This window comes from Gymnoscopelus braueri, assembly GCF_963280865.1.
Source record: "Gymnoscopelus braueri genome assembly, chromosome: 22".
Classification (NCBI taxonomy): domain Eukaryota; kingdom Metazoa; phylum Chordata; class Actinopteri; order Myctophiformes; family Myctophidae; genus Gymnoscopelus; species Gymnoscopelus braueri.
Genome location: NC_137624.1, coordinates 12,497,311 through 12,520,267, shown reverse-complemented (window position 1 = coordinate 12,520,267; position 22,957 = coordinate 12,497,311). Strand labels below are relative to the sequence as shown.

The 22,957-nt window shown below is 42.1% G+C and overlaps 3 protein-coding genes across 3 annotated transcripts in view; all 3 read left to right on the top strand.

Annotated features, from left to right (window-relative positions):
* Positions 1-563: 563 nt before the first annotated feature.
* On the top strand, positions 564-1,670 carry LOC308078851 (eukaryotic translation initiation factor 2 subunit 1-like; the record flags this gene model as incomplete). Its single annotated transcript, XM_080420195.1, has 1 exon — positions 564-1,670. One exon carries the CDS (start codon positions 564-566, stop codon positions 1,668-1,670), a length of 1,107 nt encoding a protein of 368 aa, XP_080276321.1.
* Positions 1,671-4,902: 3,232 nt separating this feature from the next.
* On the top strand, positions 4,903-5,946 carry LOC308078850 (eukaryotic translation initiation factor 2 subunit 1-like; the record flags this gene model as incomplete). Its single annotated transcript, XM_080420194.1, has 1 exon — positions 4,903-5,946. One exon carries the CDS (start codon positions 4,903-4,905, stop codon positions 5,944-5,946), a length of 1,044 nt encoding a protein of 347 aa, XP_080276320.1.
* Positions 5,947-11,333: 5,387 nt separating this feature from the next.
* ulk1b (unc-51 like autophagy activating kinase 1) overlaps positions 11,334-22,957 on the top strand; it is a 49,267-nt gene continuing 37,643 nt past the window's right edge. Inside the window, exons 1-3 of the mRNA XM_080419962.1 lie at positions 11,334-11,733; positions 13,525-13,617; positions 14,488-14,529. Coding sequence (XP_080276088.1) covers positions 11,644-11,733; positions 13,525-13,617; positions 14,488-14,529 — 225 coding nt within the window. The 5' untranslated portion in view covers positions 11,334-11,643. The remainder of the gene's footprint in view (positions 11,734-13,524; positions 13,618-14,487; positions 14,530-22,957) is intronic.

Genomic DNA, 22,957 nt, shown 5'->3' with positions numbered 1-22,957 from the left:
CAGCTTTCTCCATTCCACGTGTTCTAACCTTATCATGTGACAGCAAACAACTCAGTCAGCTCCACATATGGGCACAAAAGGGTGTATGCCCATATATGGGCATACAGTGATGACATTAGGGATCTCCATATATGGGCGTAAAAAGGACAAGGGCTGACAGATACAGATATCTCCATATATGGGCATATAATCGTAACAGACAGATACTGTATAGATATTTCCATATATGGGCATATACTGATGACATCAGGGATCTCCATATGGGCATAAATACATTGATATTAAAAATAAAATGTACTTTGTAATTTGGACTTTTGAACACTCAAGTATTTTCATACAAATCGGTGCATGCATGGCAACGGCTTGTGTTGTGTGATGTGTTGTGACATTAGATCAGAGCGCTGGTCAGCTTATATAAGGGGTGATGATTCCTTTGCACCTGTAAATGTCAACCAGAGATTGAAACAGCAAGAGCATAGAACAGGTCAGAGAGGGTGAGGGAGAGCCAGGACACATAAATAAACATTTCCAGTACAGATTCTGTATCTATATACATCACAGAGATGTCAGGACTCAGCTGTCGATTTTACCAGCACCGGTTACCAGAGGTAACAGATGCTGTGATGGTGAAGGTGAAGTCCATTGACGGGATGTGTGCCTATGCCAGCCTTTTGGAGTACAACAACATCGAGGGCATGATCCTATTCACTGAGCTGTCACGTCAACGTATCCGCTCCATCAATAAGCTCATCCGCGTAGGTCGCAATGAGTGTGTACAGGTCATCAATGTAGACAACGAGAAAGACATTGATTTATCAAAACGTAGAGTTACCCCAGAGGATGCCGCAAGGTGTGAGGATAAATTCACCAAATCCAAAACTGTGTACAGTATCCTTCAACACGTGGCTGAGATGCTTCAATACACCAAGGATGAAGAGCTGGAGAGCTTGTTTCAGCGCACTGCCTGGGTCTTCGACAAGAAATACAAGAGGCCTGGATATGGAGCGTATGATGTCTTCAAACAGGCTGGTTCAGATCCTTCAATCCTCGATGGCCTGGACCTGACAGAGAGAGAGAGGAACGTGTTGATTGACAACATCAAAACACGACTCACTCCGCAGGCTGTCAAAATCAGAGCAGACATTGAAGTGCAATGCTACGAGTATGAGGGGATTGACGCCATCAAAGATGCCCTGCGGGCAGGCCGGGCTTTCTCGACGGAAGCCATGCCTATTAATATAAACCTGATCGCTCATCCACGATTCATGATGACTACGACCACACTGGAGCACACAGAGGGCGCGTCTGTCCTCGACCAGGCCATGGCTGCTATCAAGGAGAAGATAGAGGAGAAGAAGGGCATCTTTAACAACCCAATGAAGCCCAAAGTGGTGACCGAGACGGATGAGATAAAATTGGCCCGGCAGCTGGAGAGTCTAGAGGAAGATAACGCTGATGAGGTGGTGGCCCGTCAACTGGAGAGTCTAGAGGAAGAGAACGCTGATGAGGTGGTGGCCCAGCAACTGGAGAGTCTAGAGGAAGAGAACGCTGATGAGGTGGTGGCCCAGCAACTGGAGAGTCTAGAGGAAGAGAACGCTGAGGTGGACGTAAATTATGACGCAGAGGAGATGGTAGCCAAATTGGCTACTCTAAGCTCAACCAAGGACTAAGCTCATCCAATAGGCCATCATTGGAATATTTGGCCTGCCTGTGTAATCATGCATGTGGCCTGCAGTCATGGCCTGTTGAAAACACTGGACATAAATTTAAGTTTTGATTACGTTATAAGTGTAACTTGTAAACACAGCACACTGCTGTGTTTGCAGTCCTGATAGGCGGATTATGAGACAAAGAGCCCCTGGGTACATTCTCTGTGGTCTGGGGTTTTCTGAATAATTAAGCTGAAAGGTAATCTGATCATGAATGCGATCAAAATTCATCGCTAAGGATGAATGTTGATAGTATCACACTAGAAAGTACTGTTCCTGATTAATTCTGTCTATTCATATTACATATTGTGATGTCACGTGAAGCTTGACCAATCCAAAAACGGGCGGAATAATAACTAGTGGCAATAACATCGCTGAAGCGATCCCACAACTAGTGAAGATAACATTAGTGTGATCACTAAAGCGATCCCACAATGATCGCTAGAGCGATCCCACAATGATCGCTAAAGCGATCCCACAATAATAATAAATGAATAAATAATACAAAAAAGTAGTAAAAGAAGAAAAAAATTAAATTTATTTTGTGTTAATGCTTGCCAATAATGACATGCCTAAACTAGGGATGTCAGGTTGAAGGCAATCTGGGAACCCATCGCCAAATGAAAAGGAAAAACAGCGCCCTATGCTGTTTTTGAGCGGGTAACCGCTCCTATAAGAGGGTTTAGGACCCATCTGTGGCGAAAGTTTTTCTTTCCGTCGTGAAAATTTGTCTTTCGCTGTGACGCCATGCTGTGGAAAACACGCCCATAGGATAAGCTTTGCAGGAGGTGCTGTGATTGGCTAGCGAGACACATGATGAAATTAACTTAAAACTTCCCAGACGCGCTGTGATTGGCTAGCGAGACGCATGATGAAATTAATAATAATGTAAAAAATTTAAGCACGTCACTTCGCAGGACGTGCTGTGATTGGCTACCGAGATGCATGATGAAATTAATAACTCATCTATAGCACCGCTCACTTCACACTGGGTGTGATTTTTTACTATCTCACTTGGTTCTGGGAGGAAGTCGACGTAGCACACGTGCGCAAGGAAACCGGGGTTTTGGTCTGCCTTCAGCCTTTCACTTCCGGTGGTGCGACTATGTTTTTATTCCCACTAACAATATTTCTACACGGAACACTAACACCACTTCTCCCAGAGAACATGGGTCGTTTTGGTTATAAGCCCACTTGTTTCTATGATGAAAGAGCAAGTTAAAATGTGAATATCTTTCCGTGGTTTTGTCTGCTCCGAGGACGCTATTGTTAATGAGTTTCGGTTTGTTTCTAGTGGGGAAGGATCGGCAGACACGTAAATTTGCCCACTACATTTGATTGGGTAAAGCGCGGCCTGCTTCCTGATCTGAAGGCACGCCCACTTGTAGGCCAGTGCGTACGCGATATGACGAACCCCCCCGACAGATTCAAACGCAGAGCAGAATCGGTTCTTGAGAGATTAGGTTGAAGGTAGTTAATGAATAAACAACAAAGACGTGTCTGTGTGTCACATGTCACATAGGCTGGATATGTATGACCCTGGACTGAGATGCACTCAAGCCTAAAATCAGATTAATCTGCATGATGTGTTGAAATGTTCAGAAATGGAGAAAAAATTAAATGCAAAAAATAACTAAATGTGAGGTTAAATGTGAACACTAGGGGGAGACATTGCATGGGACCCCAAAAGACAACCCCTTTCTCTTACAAACCTCAATTCCATTTGGTATGTGACCTTCAGAAGCAACCTATTTAGTTGGGTGGTCTGTAGTCTTTAATTGCACAATAATTGGTTCAGAATGACATATAGTCAGTATAAATAAAGAAAATATATGTACTAGAAATTCTGCCCTATACCCTCTATATATATATATATACTAGATGTCAGGGCCGCACATCTAGGCCCGATCCGAGGTTGGTCCAAACAGCACTGGCCTAGTCACTCTGCACACACGTCATGCGAAGTCCGGCCCCTCTGGCCTCTCCTCTCCTCCCTCCCCGCTTTGCTTTGCGGCCCTAACCTCTAGTCCCAACCTCCCAACCTCGGTCATTAGGCCGCCTGTACTGTGGGTAACCATGGCCATCATGAGGCAGTCGAGTGTTGTCACAGAAGTCTTTAGGGAAGCTGTTATTGACCATGCAGGGGCTGTTTGGGTTGGTTGTCCCACAGGGTCCATGTAGCATGGATTGACACAGAGTGACGCAGAGTGGCTCCTTCTGTGGGTCAGGTATGTCTGCTAGTACACCGCCACTCTTTGAGTTTGCCGTAATTGTGATAAAGAGGTCAAACTTCCTGCATATGGTTGCTATGGCAACCTGCCATATCAGGCTGAGGGTCTGATAGGCAAATCAGAGAATCAATCAAGCCGAGAGTCTGATCACAGATCGAGGTGGGGTAAGATGCCTACAACATAGCCATAGCTCTGATCAACAGTCTGTGGCAAGTTTCGGGGCAAATGGAGTGATCCTGTGCTTGCTTACCCCCGGACGAACTTTCGGAGCTTTTGTCAATTATATAGTAGTAAGATAAGATGTATACACACACACACACACACACACACACACACACACACACACACACACAGTGTTATTTATATATATATATATATATATATATATATATATATATATATATATATATATATATATATATATATATATATATATATATTCTAACTCCAGACTAAATTTAAAAAATAAATAAACGTGTAATTCTATTGGCATCAATAGAACTCTAAGTAACTTTGAAAAATGTATTGTCTACTCACTGCAACTGTGCTGTGGAATGAAAAAAACACAACATTTTGTCAACTCTGTCACCGTCAGTAGTACATATATGCACACACGTGAAACTCGACCTCTATATATATTTAAATACAGCAATACATTGATATAAAATGTACTTTGTAATTCGTACTTTTGAACACTCAAGTATTGTTTTTAAAGCAAGTACTAACTAAAACAGCACCTGCACAAATCGGTGCATGCATGGCAAAGGCTTGTGTTGTGTAGGACATCAGACCAGAGTGCTGGTCAGCTTATATAAAGGGTGATGATTCCTTTACACCTGTAGATAACAACTAGAGATTTAATTGACACAGCAAGAGATAGAACAGGTCAGAGAGCGAGGGAGAGCCAGGACACATAAATAAATATTTCCAGTACAGATTCTGTAACCATATACATCACAGAGATGCCAGGACTCAGCTGTCGATTTTACCAGCACCGGTTACCAGAGGTAACAGATGTTGTGATGGTGAAGGTGACGTCTATTGACGAGATGGGTGCCTATGCCAGCCTTTTGGAGTACAACAACATCGAGGGCATGATCCTATTCACTGAGCTGTCACGTCGACGTATCCGCTCCATCAATAAGCTCATCCGCATAGGTCGCAATGAGTGTGTACAGGTCATCAATGTAGACAACGAGAAAGGATACATTGATTTATCAAAAAGAAGAGCTTCCCCAGAGGATGCCGCAAGGTGTGCAGATAAATTCACCAAATCCAAAACTGTGTACAGTATCCTTCGACACGTGGCTGAGATGCTTCAATACACCAAGGATGAAGAGCTGGAGAGCTTGTTTCAGCGCACTGCCTGGGTCTTCGACGAGAAATACAAGAGGCCTGGATATGGAGCGTATGATGTCTTCAAACAGGCTGATTCAGATCCTTCAATCCTCGATGGCCTGGACCTGACAGAGAGAGAGAGGAACGTGTTGATTGACAACATCAAAACACGACTCACTCCGCAGGCTGTCAAAATCAGAGCAGACATTGAAGTGCAGTGCTACGGGTATGAGGGGATTGATGCCATCAAAGATGCCCTGCGGGCAGGCCAGGCCTTCTCGACGGAAGCCATGCCTATTAATATAAACCTGATCGCTCATCCACGATTCATGATGACTACGACCACACTGGAGCACAAAGAGGGCCTGTCTGTCCTCGACCAGGCCATGGCTGCTATCAAGGAGAAGATAGAGGAGAAGAAGGGCATCTTTAACATCCAAATGGAGCCCAAAGTGGTGACCGAGACGGATGAGATAGAATTGGCCCGGCAGCTGGAGAGTCTAGAGAAAGATAACGCTGATGAGGTGGTGGCCCGTCAACTGGAGAGTCTAGAGAAAGATAACACTGATGAGGTGGTGGCCCATCAACTGGAGAGTCTAGAGGAAGAGAACGCTGAGGTGGACGTAAATTGTGACGCAGAGGAGATGGTAGCCCAAGCAGAGGACTAAGCTAATCTAATAGGCCATCATTGGGACATTCGGGACATTTCCAGATGGGCCTGCCTGTGTAATCATGCGGATGCAGATGTGGCCTGCAGTCATGGCCTGTTGAAAACACTGGACATGTACTACATACACACACGCACGCACGCACGCACGCACACACACACACACACACACACACACACACACACACACACACACACTCACACAATGCATATACAGTGACAAGAAACATCCAAATGTGTGTGTGTGTGTGTGTGTGTGTGTGTGTGTGTGTGTGTGTGTGTGTGTGTGTGTGTGTGTGTGTAAATATATTTCAGTCAGACAACTCTTGGATTGGATTAGAATATATATTTATTGAGCAAGCTTGAGCATAGATATAGGAAGCATAAAGAAGCATAGTTTGGTGTCTCTGAATCCATTCACTCCCTGTAAGAATAACATTTTTAATAAATGTTACATGCCAAATAGCATTTACAGGGAATGAATAAAGACCCCCACGGGGATCTAGAAACAGAGCCTACAGGTGGATGCCGGGGAGGCGGTGGGATGAGACTATTCATGGTTAGCAGCATACGCAGGCAAGCGAAGGCAGCAGATACGGCAGGATCTCAGCAGCAGCGTCGGCACGTCAGCGCAGCAGACAGCGCAACCAGAATGAACAGGTAGGCAGAGCAGTACTTAGTTATAACCCACCGACCAGGAGAAGAGTGCATGTGACTAGTCACCTGATCGGTTGGCACAATCCCTTGAGTTGCCTGGCCTGAACTAGCTCCGTAAACTGCGCCTCATATATACAGTATATGTCACCCATTCTTGAGAATTGGGACAAATCATGTCCTACCAAAACATTTCAAATTATTATTTATTAACACAATAATAAAAAAAAGTTTGGTGAAAATATATTCTTAAAGGATTGATATATGAATAAGATTTATACTTTATTTTTTTCTGGTTTCCGTTGTTTTACATCTAAACTTGCACTCAGCCATAAAACACCCTTGTCTAAGACAAGGATTCACAACTTCAAAAATTAAAAGCATTAAAAAAACTAACCATGTGTATTGATAACATAGGTGTAAGATTGAACCTTTGAAAATTTGTTTTTTTGTAAAAGGTTTTGCTCTTTAAAGTTGTGTCCAACTCCGTCAGATTTCTACATAAACATAATTCAATCAGGCATAAACAAGTTTTTTCTATGGTCCCCTGTCTCACTTCCGGGTTTAAAGAAAGGCGGGAAAGCTGCGAAAGCTCTGGTAAACTCATCACATTTTTTTTAAATGAATGCACTAAATAATATTACTATCTGGTGTGTACCAACCATAACATGTCAACTCCATCAGTCCTTAAAAATTCTATTAGCATTGATAGAGCCTAAGCAACTTGAAAAAAACATAGCATTTTGTCACCTCCGTCAGACATGCTATCTTATGGAGATGACACAAAAAAAAAACTGGGAGGTTGGCCCATTACATGGTTTAATAGTCAACACTTTGATATTTTAAAATATATTTTCCTGGCATAATTGAACAATATATTAAAAAGATTAACGTTTTGTCCTGATTCTCAAGAATGGGTGATGTATGTCAATTGATTATTATGTACTGTATGCACACCATTCTTCAGTGATGTTGTCAACAATGGCACCTGCAAAGTGTGAACTTTGAAAAGGAGGAAAAGGAGACCATGTTTAGATTCTTTTACGTCATAGATGTGGGCGGGGCGACTGACATTCGCAGGGGCGGACATAGGGATCTGGAGGCCTTAGGCGAACCGTAGTATGAGGTCCCTGGCTCAATGTCACTAACCCCGCCCTCAAGCCGGTTGTCTGCCCCCCCCCCCAGAATTATTTAAAGAGAGTATCACTTAGATCAACTGATTATGACCCAGCGACCGCCACCTTGACTGAGAATCAACCTGGGGACCACTTGTGTTGTGTTGGGAGTGGGGGTATGGGTGTGGTGTGGGGGGGATTATGGGCACATTTCCTAATAATGGTGACTCAACCAGACAATCCGATACAGTTTCCCTTGAGATTCTAACTCAGATTTCTGTGGAAGTTCTTGACATCCGACTTCCCAGTTACTGATAACATTGATGCGTCAACTGATAACATTGATGCGTCAACTGATAACATTGATGCGTCATCATACATCTCAACTTGGACGATGAAATAAAATAAAATACAAATCTTCACTTTCCTACATTACTAAATGCATGATCAGGGACCACATGCAATACCTTCATGGGCCACCAGTGGTCCACGGACCACCAATTGAAAACCCATGACTTTAGATACATGGAATGTATGTGTACACTGTTTGTGGGACTGGAGTTTATCCAGACATAATATACATAAAGCGACAGTAAAAGTGTAAAACATTCCCACTCTCTCATTGATGAGAGAGCGAGAGCGAGACAGAGTGTTAGAGAGAGAGAGAGACCTTTCTCACCTTCCAACAAAAAACTATCAAATTAATTTACAGGGGTCTTCAACCTTTTCAGGCCAGGGACCCCCAAACTGATGGGGTGATGGAGCAGGGACCCCCTACCTACCTCCTAGGGTAGGGGGTAGGCTACCACATATATCGTATATTCATGTAAAATTGTGTTTTATATGTATAAACATGAAAAAATGGTTTCCTGCTCCTACTTACAGGTAGGTGTGCAAAAGGACCTTGTTGTCCTTTCTCTTCAAAATATGTATAAACATACCATGTTTCTCTTCAAAATATGTATAAACATACCATGTTATTGTGCATTCAATACTAAGCTATTACAATATGTCATGTTATGTTTAAAGACAAATTGTCATTTAAAAAAGAAAGAAAGTTTTGAAAAACTAAAATATTTTTTAATCAAACAACAATTTTGCGGACCCCCTGCAGTACCTCCGCAGACCCCCTAGGGGTCACGGACCCCCTGTTGAAGACTTCTGCGGCCTACTGCCATGGCGATTTGCATGTTAAAAAATATGGAAATATGCAAATTTACAATAAAGGCTGACTTCACCCATTTTCAACCTATCTTCATAATTGGTCCTCACTAATGCTGATGATATATGGTACAATTTTTGTCTATCGGTATGTGTCTCAGAGGAGGGCTGTGGACAGTTCAGAAACCTGCCTACCAGTGAGCTAATAGAAACGGCAGGCTTTCTATTCCTGGAAGGTTAGCATGCTATAATAGAATAGAAGCCATAGTTCTCGTGTAAAAATAAAAATACAAATTGAAATCTTGTTTGAAAAAAAAAAACCTGCCTAACGATGATGTCACTGGTAGGCGGGTTTCTCTCACTTTCTCTGTGTCTTTCTTTCACCGTAACTTTATCTCTCATCTCCACCCTTCAACTACACACACCCACCAACAGTGCGCTTATTTCCTAGAATGTGCCGTGACGTTCTGGGCAGCTCGGCTTGCAATTGGCCGGTGGCCTATAGAATAGACCACTGCAGTCTGAACTGAGAGGGGCCACAAGTGAAGCTTATAAAATAAGCTTCAACAATGCTTGTTGTGGCATTTTCACACAGGATTTTTGAGGGTTTATTTATATTTTTAAAAAAACAATTTGGGAAAATCTCATGAGGCCCCCTGACTGTTTAGGCCCCAGGCGGTCCCCTACTAACCTTGCCTAGTGCAAAGACCGCCCCTGCAAACAAGCCTTCTAACCTCGCGTTTCATGTCACCAGCAGGCCTGCTCATCTATTTTATTTGTTAATTAAACTATCTCTTTGGGAAAAAGATGAAGCCTACTATGTTCTTTTTGCCAGACCCAGGGGGTCGGGCCTACATGAGGCTTTGTCGGTCCCCCTCTCCAAACGTTTTCGTCCATACATGGGCATAAAAGAGGGGGGGTCGGGCCTACATGAGGCTTTGTCGGTCCCCTCTCCAAACGTTTTCGTCCATACATGGGCATAAAAGAGGTCTGTCTTCTGTCCTCTTTTTGATTGGCTAAGCTTAGCGTGACGTAGTGCTCTGATCTTTCAACCACTAGGGGTCTGGCAGTACCAGGTCTCCTGGTTCCCTTGTTTTGCAATTCTTATTTTTTTCTCCTTTTTTTTTTACTGTTTACATGACGTCAAATAACAGCTGTATTTGCTGTGGCGCATGCGCAGTAATGCAGGTGCTAGAGGCTGCAAGTACTAAGTAGCAGGCTGGTAGCAGGTCTTTGTTGACACCAGCGTTGCCATGTCCGCTTATTATAAGCAACTTTGGGCTTGTTTTTCTGTCAAGTTGCTTGTAAATATTGGTTAGTTGCGGGTTGCGGTTTTTTGGGCTTGTTTCTAAAGTGCTGTTGCTTATTTTGGACTTGTTTCCTAATGTTGTTTAAACCGGTGGTTCTCAAACATTTTCATGGCAAGGACCCCAATTTTGTCCACAGACACCCATATAAAAATGTTTTGTGCCAGGGATTGTGTTGTTTGTTTTGTTTTAAAAATGTTCCAAATTTATTACCTTTGGAAAATATACTTGTTTTCTTTATAGCCGTAGCCTAGTCGCTTCTTTTGGGCAAATTTTCATCGTTGATTATTTTTCTCGCAAAATCTGGCAACACTATGCTGTAGCTACCAAGCTACTTGCACCGCACAAGCTTTCTTTTGCGTTTCAGAAGAGACGTTTACACGGTTTATTTGCCAATTTTAGACCTTGCAAACTAGTTCTAACTTATCATGTGCTCTCTTCTTTGGTTCTGGGTGTTTTTGCTTGCACGCTACAGGATCATGTGTACATAAACAATACGCACCGAGCAGTTTTTTTTAAGGTGGCACATCAGAGCAAAGCAAAGTGGCGAGATAGTAATGTTGCCAGGTTTTGCGAGAGAAACAAGCAGTCTATGAAAACAAGCCCACAAGAAGCGACTTTTTAGGCCACATGAGACCTTACCCATAGGCTATTTGAAAATAGCCGATCTACAACGCGTCGCGATGCGACACGTTGTGAGCTTGTAGATCTACTATTTTCAAAATAATATTGAAGAAAATGTGAATACAAATATATATATTTTCAGATGGGGGTCAGCAGACAAAGGGTGCGTTCGGATATTGCACACCGGAGCGCACTCGCCTATTAGTTTGTATTGGCCAGTGCGCTCAGTGCTGTATTTCCGAACGCACCCAAATACGTATCAATTTGGGGGTCCTTGACAGGGAAATGTTTGAGAATCTACTTGTTTTTAAACACCATTTAGGAAGCAAGCCCAACATAAGCAACTACACTTTAGAAACAAGCCCAAAAAAGGTTTAAAGGTCTTATGTGGCTTTAATAGTCGCTTCTTTTGGGCTTGTTTTCATATACCTGGTTGCTTGTTTCTCTCGCAAAACCTGGCAACACTACCTATAATAAGCGGACATGGCAACACTGGCTGCTGCTAGGAAGCTGTAGAAAGACTCTGGAAAGACCGTGTTCGTGTTGAGAACTTTGTCTCCTCCGCGATGGGAGTCATGATGACCGCACACGGTTGTTGAGGAGTCCGACTCCTGCTCAGTGTTTGTTGCGTGCGAACAACATGAGAGAAGGACGCCAGGTGTTGTTGTTGTTGTCGTCGTCGGTCAGGCGGCCCATGGCGAGTGAACTTCACTGCTGCTGCCCCTGCTCCGCACAAGAGGACAACGGAGCATCCATTAACAATAACAAGGGCGACCTGCACTTCATCCATTCCAACTAGAAGAACCCAAAGCAGCAGGTCTGTTTGCGGGAGATAGAATGGAGACCGTGGGGAAATTCGAGTTCAGTCGGAAGGACCTGATAGGACATGGCGCATTCGCCGTTGTTTTCAAAGGCAGACAAAAAGAGGTGAGGGTTGTTGTTTTTTTTGGGTTAATTGCGTTACAAAAAATGGCAACCTGTCAATGTAGGCTATTCGCATTTTTGTTATTTATTATTATTATTATTGGGTTAGAGTGGGTTTTGTGTGTTTGTTTCGTTTTTTACGTTTGGGACCCCCGTTGTTAATGAACCATGTAGTTGACATCTGTTAGTGCGACCTTAAGAGGCCCTGGTGGTAGGCTAGCAGATGCAAGATAAACACAGGATGTCCATCTGTATTTCTGTGATGATTTTATTTTCATGATGGTGTTTACCATTGTGTTTGTTTATCCGTGTTCAGATCGTGACGAAATTAAACATTTAACGTCCCTTAATGTAGCTACTGCAGCCAAGCTATAAACAAAACAAAAAAACGAAACAAAACAAACATTGCTAGTTTGCCAAGAAATAGGAGGTTTGACCACTATTATCCCCAATGCACGTTATTTAAAAGGCAGGCAATTTGACTTGTACTTTTAAGTTCACAATACATTGTGCAGTCTGTACAGCAATAGCCTGCCTCTCCTCAAGGATGTTAACTGTAAGGACTTAGTTTACAGCAGCAGGGGTCTTCAACGTTTTTCAGGCCACGGACCCCTTGGCTGAGAGAGGGAGATGAGTCATGACAGAGGGACCCCCACTTGATAGTGTGTATAACATTGTGTTGCAGATTAAACTTTTTCATAGATATCATCTATAGTCTTTTTTTGGTTTGCTGACTTTTCTATTAATTGTGTTGGATTGATGTTAATGTGTATTTTCAGACCTTTAACCACTTAACCACTCTATACTTAGTCAAGAATTTGACCGTTGGCTGTGTACTTGGTCTGCTCTTTCCCCCCTCTGCACAAACTTTGCCAAAAATAACAGATCTGTTGAAGACCCCTGGTTTACAGTGTTGACATCATAGGTTGACATACACTGATTGATTGAATTGATTGAATACCTTATTAACAGTTTGCAGAGACAAGCACAGGGAAGTACAGTTCAAGGATTTTAAACCCAAGAAAGCACTATGGCTTGTTTCCATTGGGGTCCTTTGTACTCAATTCATCGAAACATTTAAATGACAGACAATTGCAATGACAGACAGACGCATACAATGCTATACAAAAACTCAAATAGTTTAGGTACGCTTTGACTTTTTACAGGGGCCAGTTCTGAATTGGAGCCACCTGTAAGTGCTCTAGCGGTTTTGAAGGAGAGTAGGTGCCAAATCTGGGTTGAATGTGATTTGTGGAGCTCCCTCTGGTGTTGTGATTGTGCACGTCATTGACGTTTTTGAAGTAGTTTGACAGGCACATGGGTGTGTATCTTGTAGACCAGGCCCATTGCAAGTAGCTGTACTCTGTCCTCTACCCTGAGCCAGCCATATGGTACCATGAGGTGCATGCATAGTCGAAGTGACATTGGATGAGTGCTCCTGTGAGAGTCCTCAATGTATTCTTACTGACCAGAGAGGAGATCATGTGCAAAAATCTTCTCTTTGGTTGACTTTTTTTGATTACCTTTGATGCCATTTTCACTGGAAAGATTTGCCTCTAAAATGCAACCCAGGTAGATAATTTACTCTTTTCTTGTGATCACATTGTCACCCACATTTACTGTGAAGCCGTCGGCCTTGCAGAGGTTTATTGACTGTAGGCTGAACAGTGAACACTATCAATATATACCGCCTGATCTCTAATATCTCAAGTAGGCTATGTCAAGCACATATATTTAAATCTGAACTCTGGCTTTTAACACAATCAAACTATTTCTCACCTTGTCTGTCTCTAGAAGCCAGACTGGGAAGTGGCAGTCAAATGCATTAACAAGAAGAACTTGTCCAAATCTCAGACCCTGCTGGGGAAAGAGATCAAAATACTTAAGGTATGTATGTATGTCACTCACAACCATTCAAAACCATGAATTAAGTCATCCGAGGAAAAATAACTACAATAACCTATGACCTAAGTTGTTGGTGAGCCACATTAGAATGATGATAAAGGTCTATGAAGGCCTTATTATTTGTTAATAAGGCTATATAAGATGCAGATAGCATTGTAAACACATTTGTTACATTATAAGACTATAATAAGCATGAATTAATAGTTAATAAGGAACCTATTGTCCTTATAAGATGCCTAAACCTTATTATGTGTTAATAAGGCTATATACATCTTAATACTAGCATTATTTAGCATGTTTATTGTTAGATTATAAGCGTTTACATTTACATGACCAGCAAAGGACTCTTTTCACAGACAGGTCAGGGTAAATAAAGCTGCAGCTAATTAAACTGATGATGAGTCCATTTGATTTAGTAATATTACTTCTTCTTCTTTTGTGTATCATTGTCAAAATTTGACCATGATACTATCTATTGAGTTGGACATTTAATGTCCAACTACGTGTCACCCACACCCTTGTCTCTGGTCCCACTTGGAAGAGGCCGTCCTCGTTATGCCAAAGAACAAGCACTGACAACAATAGTCAATGCTTGAGCTAACTGGTTCATCTCAAAATCAAACGTGTACACTATTACTGCAGTTGTGTTTACCCTGTTATATTATGTCTGTGAAAAGGGTCCATTGGTGACATCTTTATTTTTCTGTTTCATTGCCACCGTACAATGTAATTGTAATAGACACATTATTAGGGACAATCACATATGAGCACTCTCATTCTCATCTACATATTAATATTATTAATTATCTACATAATATCTTAACTATATTTGAACTTTTGTTTTTCTACCAGGAACTAAAACATGAGAACATTGTGGCACTACTAGACTTCCAGGTATGTTAATACCACTCAGAAACTTTCTGGATGTGTTTCAGTGACAGTGTCAACAGAGTTGACTCTGAAGCTTCTGTTTATTTAGATCATCTGTTCCACTGGTGGTGTCCCAGTTTTTCTTTCAATCCCTGTCTCCAGAGCAGAGTAGATGGGTTGATGGATGAGGATGTTCTGCTTGACCCACTTCTGGCCCATGTTGCCTTTAGTGGATTTTCCCCCACTCTACGTGCTGATTTAGACTTTTCAAGAGGCTAGACTGTTTTTGGACTGAATTGTTCCTTCTGTCATCATGTAGCATTATAGAAGGAAGTTTCACAGAAGTGAAAGGCTGCACTGGATAATCTGAGTTTGTGTACTCTGGAACGAAGGGAGCCTCTATTGACATTTCATGTGCAGTTGCATGCCTTATTCTTGGCTTTGACAATATCTGAGGAATGAGGTTATGCAGTATTTGAGGCTAGAAGTAATAATATTTGTACTAATATGCCTAACTAATAGGAACACACACCTTGCACCCCCCCATTTTAGTCACATAGGCTAAGCGAATAGTTAAGTGCAGTAGAACCTACCGTACTTTACGCCTCAGAATCAACTTTATTGTCACATCACTGCCTGGTTACTTACAGGTATAAAGATGCTTTCGTACAAGCTCCAGCATTTGTAGTTTTCAGGAAAGGTAAGAAGAGTATGAGTAGAGTGAAAAGATATATATATACTGTACATATACAAGCAGGTCAGCTATTCCACATATTCATGATATGAGGCAGTTATGAACAGTTATAAAAAGCAGCATATACTGTATAGTAACAGGTATACGTATACATGCGGTTAAAATAGGAGCAGAATGATGCAGATACATAAGGTGCAACAGTAACGGATATATAGAACGGACGCCGTTGTGTAAATAGTCTCACGTGCAGGCGAGACATCAAAAAAGTTATCCTGTGTGTGTGGCAGGGCAGCCTGGGCTTTATTTTCATTTTTTCCCTCCAACATGTTGTCAAAGAAAAACAAACAAAGCCCCATAAACCTATACATTTACCAGGTGAGTTGTGTCTTTTGATAAGAAAATGCCCAGAACGTGTGATAAGAAAACTTGGCACCTGCTAGAAGATTTGTCCATTCATAATTGATGACTTTGTCTATATTTAACATCAGTGATGCCCATCATTCAATTTGTGAGGAGGGTGTGAAAATGTGACACAAGTCTTCCTTTCCCAGTTCTATGTGTAAAGAGCTTTCTTACAAATGAAGTTCATTATCTTTCTTATCTTGACACTGGATAATTACCGCCAGCCTACATAAAACGTGTCAAAACACGCCCTCTTATGTACAGTGTTGGAGATTTTCCAGTGGGAGCTGAGCTCTTCGCACATAGATTTGCACTGGCCAGTGTCACGTCAGATTCTTCCTCACAATAGAATGGTATTCCAAGAATTCAAGTTATATTGACAGTTTACCTTTTAAAACCTGAGCTGATGGAGCAACCAGGCTTAGTACTGAAAAACCCTATGGTTTCCCTTAAGTTAGGTAAATAATGCCTATACAGATGTTGTTGATGTGTCTAGAGAGCAGAAGACATGTGAAAAATGAGGACATGATTTCATTATGTTTTTATAGATGCAACATCACCCCATGAGCAGTGTAATGCCAGTGTTATTGTCAATTATATTCTACTGGGAAATAGGACCACCTAAGGTGGAGCTGTATGCTTAAATATGGCACCCCCTAGGGTAGAAAAAAAACATGTGTGCATAAGCGCATGCAGCATATGCATAGATATTATTAAGACTATAACCAGTATCCTTGTCCTGGCTCTGAGCCACATGCGAAAGGCTAAGTGTTGTGAGGTGATAAGGATCTGCGGCCAGTGTGATGTTCCATCCTGTAGCTTAGTAACCAGACTTTGAGGTTCATCGTGGAACACCTGCCAGTAGTTTAGACAGAAGTATCCCCCGCCCCTGTGCAAATACACACCTTAAAGCACCAGGTGCTTCTGCTGTTTTTATGGCCTACGATTAGCAGACGGCTTGCAACCTGTTTTAACCACTGCTCTAGATGTATTTGTTCGAGCCAGGTGAGAAGCAAAAGGGTACCTTTGTTTAGGGCATATTTGATTGCCCTTTGACCAAAGTATGTCCAAGTCAGATATCTATCCCATTAAGTGTTGGTTATATACAAGGAATTTGCTTTGCTTTGGTGTAAACAGAACATTTTAACACTTAACGATTATTATAAGATGTATACAGGGCTCACCTTACTGCAATGCGCTAAGCAACTAGACGAGACTAGTCAGATAAATGCATGTTCTCATAATTGTGATGTGGGATCGCTGCCTGCGAAAGACCACCTTCATCTCTACCACTGTCTTGAGTGCGTCATGGTAGTAGTGATATGACAACCGGAAGGGATGTTTCAGATTGTTCTCTCTTTACATTAAAGCTGTTGTGTGTGTGTGTGTGTGTGTGTGTGTGTGTACCTTCACATTTCCTAAACACAGAACCTATAGCTACCCACTTCAAAAGAGACAGTAGTTTGTTTACCTAGTAGTTACTATACTCAAAGAAGTTATTTTATGGGTTTTCCATCTCATTTTCATCTTCCATCTCTTAACAGCTTTTATATCTATCTTTTCTATCTCAGCCTGAGTTACTTACGGTAGTTTAGTTGCGTTCCTGTGTCGTGCATAGAAAATAGCTGATCTACAAGCTCACATGTTGTTGTGCTTGTAGATCAGCTATTTCTGATTCGTGACACTGGCACGCAACTGCCCTAAGTAACTAAACTGGTTTGATGATAGGTGTTGTTGTATTCCTTCCTCTCTTCCCATACACTGAGTCTATATTTGTTACTGAAAGGCAGATGTAGACATTGGTTTCTTTAAGGCTTCTGGCTAACAGCATTTCATCAACATAAGTAGTATCCACCTGACGTCCCCTGCCTTCTCTTCTTCATCATCTCCTTCATGTGTTCACTCAGGCTGTAGTATTTTCAGCTTTAATTAGAAATCCCACCCATGGATGTTGTTAGTCTCACCAACTGCACTGACTACTCAGCCCAGTTGTGAGGGTGATTTGTCAGTTCTAAAAGTCATGAGGGTTATTTGTCCATTTCCTCACTGAGACCTGCTAAGAGGTAGTGCAATAAATGGGGACCAAACACATTCCACAGTGTGCCGTGACAGACCTGTCACTCTTGGTTCAATAAACCCTAAAGTCCAGTTTATAGACGACATACACAGAAATTACCTTTTACATGCGCAAGGCATCTTTATTGACAAACAAGGGAGATTCCCTCTATACTATGTGAATAAAAGAACAGCAAATTAATGATATTAAAACAATACGACCTGATATTTTACGAAGGCAATTCGTTCCACATCTAGGTCTGCATGCAAACAAGCGTTCGGTTGAGCGCCTGGAGAATTCTGAAGTTCTTATCTATTACATTCAGTATATCAACGCTGTGGCTATCAAGGCCTGTCTTCTGACTGCACTCTATAAAGTAAAGGTTGACGGCCCAAGGTTCCACAATGGACCATCAAGCCCTCCTTGGGTACGAATTTAGTACCCACAACAACACAAGATTAAAATCTAGACAGTACTTTATAGAAATTAACCATTAGCATAACATATTTCATGTTTAAAAAATCAGGTCCCATTTTTCTCTTTTTGAGTCATGTGAGCCGAGGAAAACCCTTTTTTTTGAAGGGGAAACTCTGAACTAGGCTGGGGCAGTCCCAAACCTACCATCTGGACACGAGCTCTTATTGGGGACAATTACATCATTTGATTCCATATCGCATTGCTAGACTTAGGGTCCCTCAGTGGGGCATTCCCACTGAGTTTTCCTTTACAAGCAACTATTCTAACATGTGTATATATATATATATTTAAAAAAAAAATTCTCTTGTTATCTCTGTGTGCATTTTTGGTTTCTTCTCCAATTCCTCTGGTTGAGGTGGTCACCTTTCCGAGCCCGGAGGAGGAGGTTCCGACAGAGCCCAAGACTAGGCCCCCCCCCCAACCCATCCAGTGCCATTAACAAATGTACTTGGCACTGAATGAGCTAAGAGACGGAGGTCCCACTCCCGAGCCCCCCGGGTCCGTACCCTCCTGGGGCCTGAGACCGGAGCCCCCCGTATTATACACAGGGGCCCCAACCCCCAAGCGCCAGTCAGATCCGTACCCTCCTTGAGGTCGAAAGTCGGGGCGTAGATATCGTGCAGGGGTGTTCTTCGTCAAGTTCAGCATGGGGGCCCAGGTGGCAATATAATGTTTCTGTGGTGTGTATTGGGATCACTCTGTCACTGCTCTCTTATCACTTGCCATTTGCGAAGGGCAAGACAGCCTATATTTAATGTGCCTAAAGCTGCCAGGGAGATCGCTACGATCAGATTATGTCCCCCAACATTACTATCAAAATCAAAATCAAAATTAATATGTATTCTGGGGTCGTTCAGTGGCCTTGGGCAGCATAGATGTACCCCATGAAACAATGGTATGTTCCTGTCTGGCTGAGAGTGATATTGGTACTACTCAAATTAAATGTGTAGTGTCCCTCCTTTATCTAAAAAAAAAAATTGGGTGGGGGTTTGATGGTGAGTCTTTGATCTCTATCATATTATTTCCCTCCTTGACCTGACACCCGGCAGGGCACACAGCATAGGAATGTGCAGAGGCCAGGGTGCCACCCTCCTTTACCTTTTTTGACATACACAACAACACATACCATACACAAAATGTAATTGGAAACACAACAAAACAACTTTCCTGTGCTTTATGCATAGGTCAATTGACATTATTCTCGGGCTGTACAAAATTGTACAATTCTCTTCTGCAACCCATGACCTGTTTCAGAGAAACCAACGCACACAAACACCTCACTTCGCTGTATGTGAATCAAATCAAGCCAGAGCACAAAAAGAGCCAACACGCACACAGCATGTTTCCGTTCAGTTAACTAATTTGACATTGGCCTGTATAATTTAGTTTAATTTGAATATATATATAGTTTGATTGTGGCATTCTATTTAACACTACACATTACAACAGTTTCACTTCAATTTGGTTGTTTTCTCTGATTAAGCTATTATAGTTATTTTAGTCTATGATGTCACTATACATCAGATGTAATATTATATTACTACTGGTGAAATATTATTATGTGATCTTTTGAAACTTTAATCTATGCGAGTCAAAATCAGGTTTACTCTATAATATATTAGTGCAACTAATTGTTTGTTTGTTAACGCAGAAATACATTTGTTTTAAATTCCACTTAATCTCTAATAAGTATCATGTTTGTCTCCTCTCTAGTGTATGTTATTTGTAAAAAAGAATATATATATTTTTCTTTTTATTGTGTCCCACCCAGAGCGATAGAAAATGTATTTGTTTACACATGTCGAGGCCCCAACAACAACGATTAGCAGTAAGTCAACCTTGCTTCAGATATTCCCACTTCTTGCTTAGAAAGTGTGTCCTTCTCCATGGCATAGTAGTTCCAGTGTCTGTAACAGATAAAAGTTTGTCAAAAGTCACGCAAGCTTTCCCAAGGCTTGCTCTCTGGATGCCATAGGTGTCATCGGAAGTGAGTCTCGTGAACACTGCAGTTTGCAATGTTGGTGCCCCTCTGCCTCAGCATGTCGATCAGACAGAATTATAGGGCCTTCCACTGCATGTTTCCAGTTCATAGAAAGAAATGACCGTCCGCCAACCAGTGTTGCAGTCCTCGAATGTGAAACCAACCCACTTCTAAAGTCTGAGATAGTTGTAATAACAAAAAAATATAGATATACTAATGTAACAATACATAGAAGCGTTTGGGCTTTCTCACTTAAGTCTTTCGAACCTCCCCACCGGGGTGCAGTCCCAGGCTAGACCCCTTTCCACTTGAGGTCTACACCCAGGTCACCCTGGATAGAGAGTTCAAGTCTCCTGCTTCCCGGCGTCTTCTTTTCAAAGCCCACCGATCACAGGAGCATCACTCGCTTAGTAACTGTAGCACTCCGGCGGTCGCTTTCAGCTTGTGATGGCCTGACTGTACATTGAGCCGAACGCAGCGACCACACCCGCCTCCTGTCGGGGAGCACGCCATGGAATTAATGCTTTTTGCGATCCGACCGGCGGGTGACCCAGTCGATAGCGATCCCTTACCCGTAGGCGTGGTTGGCGCCCCAGGCAGGAAACCGACGGTCTTGTCCTGGCCCCGCTTGGCTACGGGAACCAGAATATTAACCGTTTTCACCCGCCTTGCCTGTAACCGGTGAGTCACGCGCTCCCGTCCGGTTAGGTGTGGACTGTCATCCACGCACCATGTGCTGCCAACCCTAGGAGAGAGCGGCAGTCGGCACACCGACTAGACGGTTCCACAGCTAGGATGTTGATTCATCCTTGACAGAACACGGGGGCCCTTCAGTCTCTCCCCAGCACTATATAACGTCTTTAACGTGCTCTGGGAGCCTTGCGACCCCGCTGCCGCCTGTTGTGGACAAGGATTGGGGAGCCTACCCCCTAACCTCGTCCACTGTTACATTCTTAAAATTATTATAATAATAATTATTATTATTACTTATTTTAAATATAACCTATTTATTTTACACTTACACTCTACTTACTTACACTTAAGTCAAATTGGCTTTTCTCTTTATTATTATTATATATATATTTTTTTACTGATATTCAGTTCAGAGTCAACAATCATTTAGTCACCTTAGTGCACTTGCATGTTGTTTCTGGTCTGGTCACTTCTAAGAAAGTAAACTGTTGGTTTTTGGGATTATACAAATCATAGGTATACAACATATTGCAGACTGTGCATAAAATTTAACGAAAATAGCAGATCTACAAATTGATACAATTATTACGGATAACGCTTAGTTTGGTCACAGTACATTATTTCTGCATATAAGATCTGATCAGTTCACAGGGTCCCCCCTTTTTTTCTATAGTGCTGCGCCAGGCTCTCTCTCTCTCTCTCTCTCTGAGGGGAGTGACTCACTTACTGTATGGAAGCTATTTTTTTTCTTTTTTTTTTGCAGAATTCTCTGAAGAAACTAATTTATTTGAACATCATATTTCTCTCCTCGTTTTTTTCCCTCTTTTTCCATTTTCCAAAATAACTGACTCCAATCTTTTAATCTAAGGGCTACCACTCCCTAGTTATCTGTGTCCTTAATTTCTGGGATTACGAATCATAGTTATAGCGTATTTCAGACTGTTCATAACTCTAACAACAATAGCAGATTCTACTAGCACAATGAGTCACTATTGAGCTAGCCTAAACAGCCACGGTTTCCAGTAATCATACTGGAGTAAATGTACAATGTCGGCTTCTGAAATGTACACTTAAGTAGAAGTAAAAGTATTGAAAACTGGAACCACTCTAGTGAGATACAAAATGGGACCCTCAAAATGTACTCAAGTAGAACACTTGAGTAAATGTACTTCGTGACCTTGGCTTCCACCACTGAACCCCGTGCAGGCGGTTATCTTCCTTGTTTAAATTCCTAAGCAGGACAAAATCTCTAAACAAAATGCTTACGGAGCAGATTACACTATCCACTGACATGTACTTGGGTCAAAGTACCAAAAACAAAAAATGGTATCGGAGTGGAGTGAGACACCAACGTGAGAAGTGTTTACAGTAATAGGCAGCCTGTCCCCATTCACAATTTCTCAGATTTAACATGCACAAGTTTCCCTTTGAAAATAGCAGATCCACAAGCACGAAGTGCTTGAGATGAAATAGCTTGTGAGCTTGTAGATCGGCAATTTCCAAATGGCTGAGCTGTATGCAGGGCTGAAGTGGTTCTGCAGCAATTATCTACCACTTCAAAGTAAACAGTTACCAACGTTCTCAAGGTGTTTTGCAGGGGCAGAAGCACACTGTCTGCCTCTGAGATGTATGCAGTGGAAGTAAAAATACAGATAGCTGTAAGGGCTTTTTAAAGTAACAATACCTCAAGACTGTACTTAAGCACAAACCTGGACCTCAGGAAGAATAGTCTCCACTAAGGTGTAGACTAGTGGATGCTCCTTAAAAAAACAACAACAAACAAACAGACAGGACTTACAGAGGCCTTCATTCATTCGGATGACGTACATATAACATACATAAAAAGACAACATATATGACACACTGTAGTACTATTTAGGGGGCAACCCTAGGCTGCAGAGCCAGCCGTTCACGTCACCTCGCTCGGATGCTGGAGCTAAACATAACGTGCATGTAACCTGTAGTATTTTTGGGGTCGCCCCTTAGTGGCAGTCTCAGCTTAAACATAATATAACCTGTAGTATTTTCTTAGCCGCAGTCTCAGCTTTCACATAATATAACCTGTAGTATTTTCTTAGCCGCAGTCCCAGCTTTCACATAATATAACCTGTAGTATTTTCTTAGCCGCAGTCCCAGCTTTCACATAATA